This window comes from Sinocyclocheilus anshuiensis, unplaced genomic scaffold, assembly GCF_001515605.1.
Source record: "Sinocyclocheilus anshuiensis isolate Anshui unplaced genomic scaffold, SAMN03320099.WGS_v1.1 scaffold185, whole genome shotgun sequence".
Lineage (NCBI taxonomy): Eukaryota > Metazoa > Chordata > Actinopteri > Cypriniformes > Cyprinidae > Sinocyclocheilus > Sinocyclocheilus anshuiensis.
Window position 1 is genome coordinate 2,655,053 of NW_015539887.1, and position 9,108 is coordinate 2,664,160.

Below are 9,108 nucleotides of genomic sequence, written 5' to 3' on the forward strand. Positions count from 1 at the left end.
GCTCCGATCACAGCGTCCTCCATCCTCCTGTTGTTAATGTTGTTCTTTGTTTCTGTTGTTGAACGCCACGCACAAACGTCGCTGTCGACCGGCTTACATCACTTCTTAGTACACACTCTCGGTGCGAAAGCAACCCTTTAAATAGTACTGGGAAATAGTTTGCGCAAAATCGTCCCAGTACTTTAGTACTGTACATTTAGTTCTGGAACTAAAGCGGTGCGAAAGGCCCTAATGTGAAACGTTCAATATAAACCGCAACTCTTCATCCCAAAATTGCTCAATGAAAGTTTGCAGCTGAGACCCCACGCAGCAAATGCAGATTTGCACACACACACACACACACACACACACACACAGATTAAATATACTGCTCTCCAGGCATCATACCAACTCTTGATGATTACATCAGTGCCTCACTGGCCCTGAGCTGCCCTCTCTCTTAATTACAGGAAGGGATATTAAATCAGGCATGAACCAGGGCATCCCTCTGCAATAGTCTCATGCATGGAGGATGTAATTTACATTTACTTCCTGCTGGAACATCTACAGTAACTCAAAAGCTTATGGTAATGGAGGGTAATAAACAAACAGGGGTCATAGAACCCAAAATTCGCCATGGGATTGGACGTTGACCTGTCTTGAATGTTCCGAGCTCAAAGAAAAATATTTCTAATGCAGACAAGGGACCAGATTAGAGGGAAAGAAACCTCTTAACAGCTTCAGTTTAATCCAAACCCTCGGTCCCCAACGGCCATAACCGAAACAGCAGTATTGAAATGAAGCCAACAGCAGTTGATCCCTCACTCACACTGATTCTGCCTAATGCCTATAACAGGTCTTTTGTGGACTTCCTGATCTAGTACTGTAGTTGTAATGAAAAATTCAATCAGGCCTTAATAAACAGCTGGCCCATCTAGAGTTTGTTTGCTTAGTATGGGCGAAAGGCCAGGCGGGCAGCTGTGTGGCGCTAAGCGGCTGTAATGGCTTTTAGTTTCACATCTGGCACGGCAAAGATCAGCGGTCTCTCTTGCAATATGGCTGACGTGATTACACCAGTGCTACTACAAATGAATCACAAAACAGATTCCACATATACTCACTTAAGCAGAAGATTAAGAGGGCACGGCTGCAGCGCTGAACGAGCAATAAGGCTGGAATTTTAAACAGAGAAATAGTCCTAGTGTACTAGGTGATGTTGTTTGAGGCACATTATTTTACTAGAAATAAAAAATAATAATAAAATTGTTGATGCAGACGGAATGTTTCCTGCATTATTATTATTTAGTGGCAATACAACACAGCTACTGAATATACTGCTTGAATATATAAATCAGTCTAGTTTGATTTATCAACAAATTACCCTTTGAGTGATTTATTTTTAGTGAAACAAAAACATACAGAGCAACCACTGAAGTCAGGTTCACAGACAAATTAATCCTGTGAATCTGTATTTTAGTGAATCAATACCATGCAGATTCTTAAATGAATGACTCTTTGTTGTTGGTTATTTTTTGAGAATCAAATCCATATTGTGTGACCAGTGCAGTCAGATTCCCATACAAATTACTTATTTCAATCTGTTCTTTTAGTTAATCAAAATCCTACAGATTCGTAAGCATACATCAATCTAGTCAGACTCTCTAACTAATGACTCTTTTGAGTAGGTTCTTTTTAGTGAATCAAAATCATTTGGTGTGAGTAGTGCAGCCAGATTCCCAAACAAAGGACTTATTTGAATCTGTTCTTTTAGTGAATCAAAACCATACAGATTCTTAAACATACATCAATCTAGTCAGACTCTCTAACTAATCACTCTTTTGAGTAGGTTCTTTTTAGTGAATCAAATCCATTCAGCTTGACTAGTGCAGTCAGATTCCCAAACAAACTGAATCGGTTCTTTTAGTGAATCAAAATTGTACAGATTCTTAAACTAACAACTCTTTTGAGCAGGTTATTTTAAATGAATCCAAACCATACAGCATGACTAGGGTTTTTTAAATGACTCCTGAACAAATTAATCTTATTTTTAGTGAATTTAAGACATATAGCTTTACAGAATTAACTTGAGGATTAAACCAGTGTAGATACTAATTCGTTCTTCATATGACAACTTAGTTAAACATATATATTTTGGCTGTTTTGTCAGTGGCATATTATAAAAATGAATGAATGAAAGATAATTTTTTGTTTATTTGTTTGTTTGTTTGTTTATTTAGTCTTGATTAGTTCAAAAGTGTATTTACTGTATTATCCAAATTATCCATAATTAATTAATTGCCTGAATCACTGCCTGTGTTTAAGTAGTATGGATAGGGTAGGCTATTTATAGCAATGTCGTTCCAGGAACAACAACAGATATTAGATCCAGAACTATCCTACTTGTGTAAATCAAGCTGTGCGTGTTTGACAGCCTTACCGAAGAATGCACAGTGATTAAATATTAAATGAATTGGTATAACATGTAATTTTAATGCATTCTAGTCATATAGAAGTATTCCTAAACACACTTCCAGGCAGATGTGTACAGCATTCGAATTTTAAGACGTAGTTCAGCTGACACAACGAAAAAGTGGCCTATCTGCGATTTGACATGCTGCTTCATCGCAGCCAAATGCTCTGCCTATCGGCTCCCTCCACCAGTGGGCTGCGGGGCCTGATAAGACGTCACACTCCGAAAGTCTCCTTCAGAGAAAGTGCTGGAGCTCCTTCCTCCTTGTGAGGAAGATCCAGAGCGTTGTCCTTATCACTGCCTACCTCAGCAACCTGCCACCTGAGACCGGAGCCAAAATAGACATTATTAGTATTCCCAGTGCGTCGCACACCCTAATGCAGGGCAGCGGAGCGCTTTAAAGGACAGCCATCTCTGCACCTTATACAGCACCTCCAAGAATAATGTTCTACACCAATGATCGCTTATTAAAAGCGCCTCCCTCTGCAAAAAATCTCACATTAAAAATACCATCAGGTGAGGCCGATTTTGATTAGAAAAAAGGGTCATTTGAGGTGAAGCAAAGCGTCCCCCATGCAGTCACCTTGGGTTCTCTCAGGGAGTGATATCATCTCTCTGTAGATTACAGTGGCTCCAGGTACAGAATTTCTAAATAACAGCCCTCTCACCTTACTCCAGTGCCCTGCCCTCTGACAAAAAAAGGTCAGAAAAGACCATTATCAGGCCTTTCTTCCCACACTATTATCAGGGAGGGTGGGAGAAGGGGGATTGTGTGAAACAGACCTGACCGTTGACCCCCATCGCCTTTTCCAGCGAGCCTGACAGATCCAGATCCTATCCAGACAGTGGAAGTTGCATTCTGAATACCTTTCTCATTATACAATCATGTTTGATCAATGTTTTTGACTCAATCTTTAAAATGAACAAACCATTCTCGACTTTTTTTTTTTTTACTTAAACCATGTTTCTGCATTAAAAAACTGACTGACTTTATGTGTGAATGAGACTCTGAGTGATAAAAATGACTGATGACCATACATAATTTAAAGGACATGAAGACGTTATTGAAACTAATTCATTTCGACTAGCTTGGTAAAATCATGCACAAAATTTGGAGTATGCAGGTAAAAATAACAGATTTTTGGTCATTTGTGGAGAAAACAATGACTCGAAAGAGTCAGCTTGTTTCAGTCGTCAACAAATAATGACTCATAACACACATGAGATGCTAATTTGTGCTGGAGTCGATGGCCTCGTGGGCAGCACTCTGACACACGGCGCGGCTGCGCTTCAGGTGACCCAAGTTTGAGTCTCTCTCTCCCACTTCACTTCCACTTCCAACTGTACTATCAAAATAAAGGCACAAAAAGTTGCAAAAAAAATGCTCAAATGTTGCCACCGACTTGTGTAACAATGAAACCTGAAGAAACAGTCACTGAACAAATGTGTGAACAAATCTTTCTGGTGAATGGATTCTAAAGATTTGATTCACTTGGATGAATAAATATTCTTCTGAATCTGAAAAAAGACTTGATGTCATAAGTTTGGGCTCAGAAAAATTATTTTTGTAAACAGTCTCATATGTTTGTTGGAACTGATGCCCTCGTTGGCAGCGCTCTGACATGTGGCACAGGCAACACGAGTTTGAGTCCTGGCTCAAGATCCTTTCCTGATCCCACCTCCGTCTCTCTCCCACTTCACTTCCTGTTCTCTCTACAACTGTCCTACCGAAAATAAAGGCCAAAAATAAATCTTATGTTTCTTATGTTTATCAATGCTGCATTTATTTAAACAGAAATACAGTAAATTATAATATTGTGAAATAGTATTACAATTTAATATCTTGTTTAAATATGTTTTCTATTTCAATATATTTAAAATACATATTGTATTTATTAACGTGGTGAGAAGCAGAATTTCAGCAGCCATTACTTTAGTCTTCAGTGTCGCATGAACCTTAAAAAATATTCTAATATGCTGATTTGGTGCTCAAGAAACAGTTCTTGTTATTAATGTTTAGTGCTTATTATTTTTGAGGAAATTAATTACTTTTTATGCATCCCTGCAGTATTAATTATTCTTAAAAAAAAAAAAAAGTAAGGTCGTTCTGACAAAAAAAAATATTCAAGGCTCATGAACATAAATTAGCAGCAACTGATTTTCTGAAAAGTCAGGAAATGTGCAGTAGCCACATTTCAGAATTACTGCTTGCCATTTAAGTGTTTGTTTGTTCATTTGACTGCAAAATTGTCATTTGCACAGCCAGCTACAATTTTTTTCTTCACCTCATATATACCCACAGATGTTGAGCATGAATCACAATTACAGACATCCCATAAAGACCTGTTTGGTGAGAAGTTAAAAAGCAACAGCTTTGTGTTTATGCCACCTTTTTAATTTGCTTCTGGAAATGCTCATTTGTGAATAAGAGGATTGGGAAGAGATATAAAAATCTGACCATTTTTGTTGAGCTCAAAGTGTCATTTTACAGCCCACACTGATGGCACGGATCCTCAGATAACCATTTACTTTCACTCTGCCTGAAGAGAGATTTTGTGATAGCCCACCATCCCATCCCACCAGCACACACACACACAGATACAGGCAGCAGGACATCATCTATCTGTCTGAATATGCCTTGTGCCAGCGATAACCCTCTTGTGGCAATTCCCATCATCAAGTTCTCGCTTTGAAATATTATGTCATTGTTATTCTGCGCTAATGAGATCTTAAGCAGAGAATCAAATTAGTGCTCAGTCAGAATCAAAGTGTGCAGTCATTCTTAACAGAACTGAACAGAATCAGAGCTCCACCACCCACTTGGAGTCCGTGTGCCAAATCCTGCCAACTCTGACAGCAGTCTGAAGAGGAAAACAGGACAGCTAAGGTCTGTGTGAGCCATACCAATTTCAAACCTCTGCCACTTGGCAGGCACACAGAGGTGTCCTAAATTAAAGACTCCGAACAACAGATGCGAGACCACGTAGCACAAAAGCCGTCTTACAGAGGGACCCGAGTTAAATGCTTCACTCAAGAGCACATTTCAGCCTCCAAGCAGCCTGGGCTGTTTTTACACCCACTAAACATCAATGTTCACGGCTAAACAAAGCCGAATCTCTCTTTTGAGCCGAGCAAAAAGCCAACTGAGAAGGGCTGGAGACACGTCTCTTGCACAGTCAACCATGAGTTCAGAAACCTTACCCTCGCATTCAACCTCCTCGGTCTCATCTGTACTTTGTAACATAGCTTTTAGGTCAAAACTCCAGCATATATTCCTCTGAGTACACTAATGCCCTCAGAATTGTAACAAATTGCTGTTATATTGGACTGGGCTGAGATACTAAGGTCTGGCCCTGAGAGACATCAGCAGAAACTTTCAGACAGGAACATCATCTTTGACTTTGACTTCCTGAACATGCTCATTTTGTCAAGTATGCCAGGGACATAAAAACCGGCGATGATGGGATCTACAGAGAGATGCCCCCTGCAACTTCAGCCAGTTTCAGTTCTTATACATCATTGACAACAGCGCGGCTGAAATATCTTGACAGGAGGGCAGCTCTCACTGGAAAAACAGCAATAATAAGTCTCAGGAGAACGTATGGAGAAATTCATATAGCTTATAATGTTGTAAAGTGAAAGATAAAAGGAAAAGTGACTTTGAAAAGGAAGACCCACAAGAGAAGAGTCGATAGAAAAGAAGAACCACAAGAGATCTGTCTTCAATATCTCAGCTGTCTCTGAAATGAGTGAATAGAGATTTTCATGTATTGCATACGTTTTCTCCTGAGAAAAAGAGTCTCATGTTTTCTCAAGAGTTTCAACGTCACATTCACAAAGTGTGTCCCAAGATACCAAAGTTTGCCAAAATTTGAGATTTTAATATGAACTTAAATATTTCCCAACAAATTCTCTCAAGACTAGGAAGAAATTGATTTGAGGTATCAATTTCAGAACTTTTACCAATACACTAATCAGCGCAATCCACAGCCATTTTACTTTTTATCAATTTAGTGGCAAATTCACTGAATTTGTACGATCTCATTCAATATGCTTATGTCCCACTGACAGTTAGGTTTAGGGGTGGATCGTAACGCTTAGTTTTTTCTAAAATATAAGTTGTTTCATACAAATCAAATACTACAAATTCCATCAAAATGACCAGTTCATAAAATAGTTGTTTTCATATGAAAACGGATTGTTGATAATTGTGTGAAATAACTGCCTCATGTTCATCCCTCCTAAAGACTTTTAACATCTGAAACAAGGCTGACACTTAAAAGGAAAACCCTGAGAACTCCATTAAAGGGACAGTTCACCCAAAAACTAAAATTACTCACCCTCAAGCCATCCTAGGTGTATATTACTTTCTTCTTTCAGATGAATACAGTCAGAGTTATATTAAAAAATGTCTTGGCTCTTCCGAGCTTTATAATGGCAGTGAAATGGGGTTGAGATTTTGAAGCCCGAAAAAGTGCATCTATCCTTAGTAAAAGTACTCCACACGGCTCTGGGAGGTTAATAAAGGCCTTCTGAAGCAAAGTGTAAGAAAAACATCCATATTTAAATCTTTATAAACCTTAATCTCTAGCTTCTGCTTACTATCATACACATGTTCACAAGAGAGTGGCTTTTCAGCGTTTGACGTGTATGAAGTTTTAAATATGAATCTTTGTCTTACACAAAAGCATCGATTCATTTCAGAAGGCCTTTATTAACCCCCCGGAGCTGTTTGGAGTACTTTTATAATAGATGGATGCACTTTTTGGGGCTTCAAAATCTCACCCCCCCATTCACTGCCATTATAAAGCCTGGAAGGGCCAGGACATTTTTTTATATAACTCCAATTATATTCGAAAGAAAGTCATATACACCTAGGATGGCTTGAGGATGAGTAAATCATGGGGCAATTTTTACTTTTGGGTGAACTATCCCTTTAAGGCTCCGAAGCTGTGAAAGAGCAACATCTGATCAATAAAAACATCTGGGGAGGTTAAACTTTGGGTTTACCTCCTGAGATCTCATTGCCCTCATCCACAGGTCCTGGTTCTTTCAGTCTTTGCGGTTGAGTGGTGTCTCCATCACTGCTCTGGTCTTCTGCTGAAGAGACATGAGGAATTAAACAAGTCCAAAATACTCAGCCATACATGTATAACATACCGTGTATAACTTTAACTAAATATACAGTTAAAATGTTCTAATATTTTTAATATCAGTATATGAATAACTTATTCTTAAACATGTAAGCCCTGTATATTTGTATACACAGTAGGGGTGTAACGGTACACGTATTCGTACCGAACCGTTTCGGTACGGGTCTTTCGGTTCGGTACGCATGTGAACCGAACGAATACAGTTTTTTTTGTTTTTTTTATTCTCCGGAAATTCAAATAATAAATGGCGTTTTGACAGTCTTTTATGTGGCATGACAGATCGCTGTATAAACTCCGGTTCCAGTGTCTGAGCCGAGACGCCCCACAGATTTGTGCAGAGCGGAGCGCGAGTGAACGCGATCCTTCCTTCCTCTGTACTACTAGTTTTAACGCAAATAAACATGACTGACCCTCATGTAATCTCATGCCTCATGTAATTGCTCAATCAGTGTTTCAACCGCGGAAAGACATCAACAATACAGCATGGAAATAAAATGTCACGTAGCATTTAATTTACCTCAGCAAGTCATCAGTGTCCACAGCTCGTTAGTTCACTGTTCATGCTCATCGGAACAGCAAAGTCCAATCGAAAAACGAGCCGACAGGAAACATCGATTTAGTACAGTACTGTTTCTGTCTGCAATAGCCCTACTGTGTTGTAACATGGTGCATGTTCATGATTACAGAAAAGACTAACAGACGTAGAAAATGGGCATCCCAAAATCTGTCCCCTCAGACATCTAAAAGTACTTCCAAAATGATCCAAGTTCTCTAATGCAAAAGCAAACACACAATGTCCAAAATAGCCTAATAAACAATCTGTCCAAAGTAGCTTTGCTCTTAGCCAGAGGAGGAATAGCACTGGCCTGACAAGTTGTGATGCCAAGTTATCACCCAAATACAATCTGTGGGTGGATGCTTTATGGCCATTGCACAGCAAACAACTTCATGAAGTTTGTTTGCAGTATTGACAGTGACAAATGGTCTGTTCTAAAAAGGTCTTGGCTGCAAACTCTTGCTTCGTGACATCCCTGTCTGGTGACAAAGTCTAGGATTATGACTTAAAAGGAATGTTTGCTTTTGGTAATCTTGAGAACTGAGAAGGAATGACAACTTTTACTAATTTAAAGGGATACTCCACCCAAAAATGAAAATTCTCTCATGATTTGCTCACCCTCATGCTGACTCAGATGTAGGGCTGTGCGATTAATCGAAATCGAATCGAAATCGCGATTTGAACAAAACAAAACAAAAACGGAAAGTGGGACGGGAGAGAGACAGAGTGGGATTATGGCGTCTACTGGGTCAGATCGATAGTTAGGCAAATTAAAACTAAAGAAAAACGTATGCAACTTAAGCTTCGAAATGACAGACAACTAACAAAAAAGGTAATCTACAAGAGCTGCGTCACAGCGCATATCAAAAGCTCCCTTATCGGTTCTGTTTTCAGTACTGGAGAATAAAAGATACATTCTTAGATGTTTTTGTTAGTACGTGAACGTTATT

The 9,108-nt window shown here is 39.1% G+C and overlaps 1 protein-coding gene across 1 annotated transcript in view; it reads right to left on the reverse strand.

The window, feature by feature from the left end:
• LOC107685600 (collagen alpha-1(XIV) chain-like) overlaps window positions 1-9,108 on the reverse strand; it is a 131,833-nt gene that overhangs the window by 111,070 nt on the left and 11,655 nt on the right. The window contains exon 4 of the mRNA XM_016482245.1: window positions 7,460-7,549. Coding sequence (XP_016337731.1) covers window positions 7,460-7,549 — 90 coding nt within the window. The remainder of the gene's footprint in view (window positions 1-7,459; window positions 7,550-9,108) is intronic.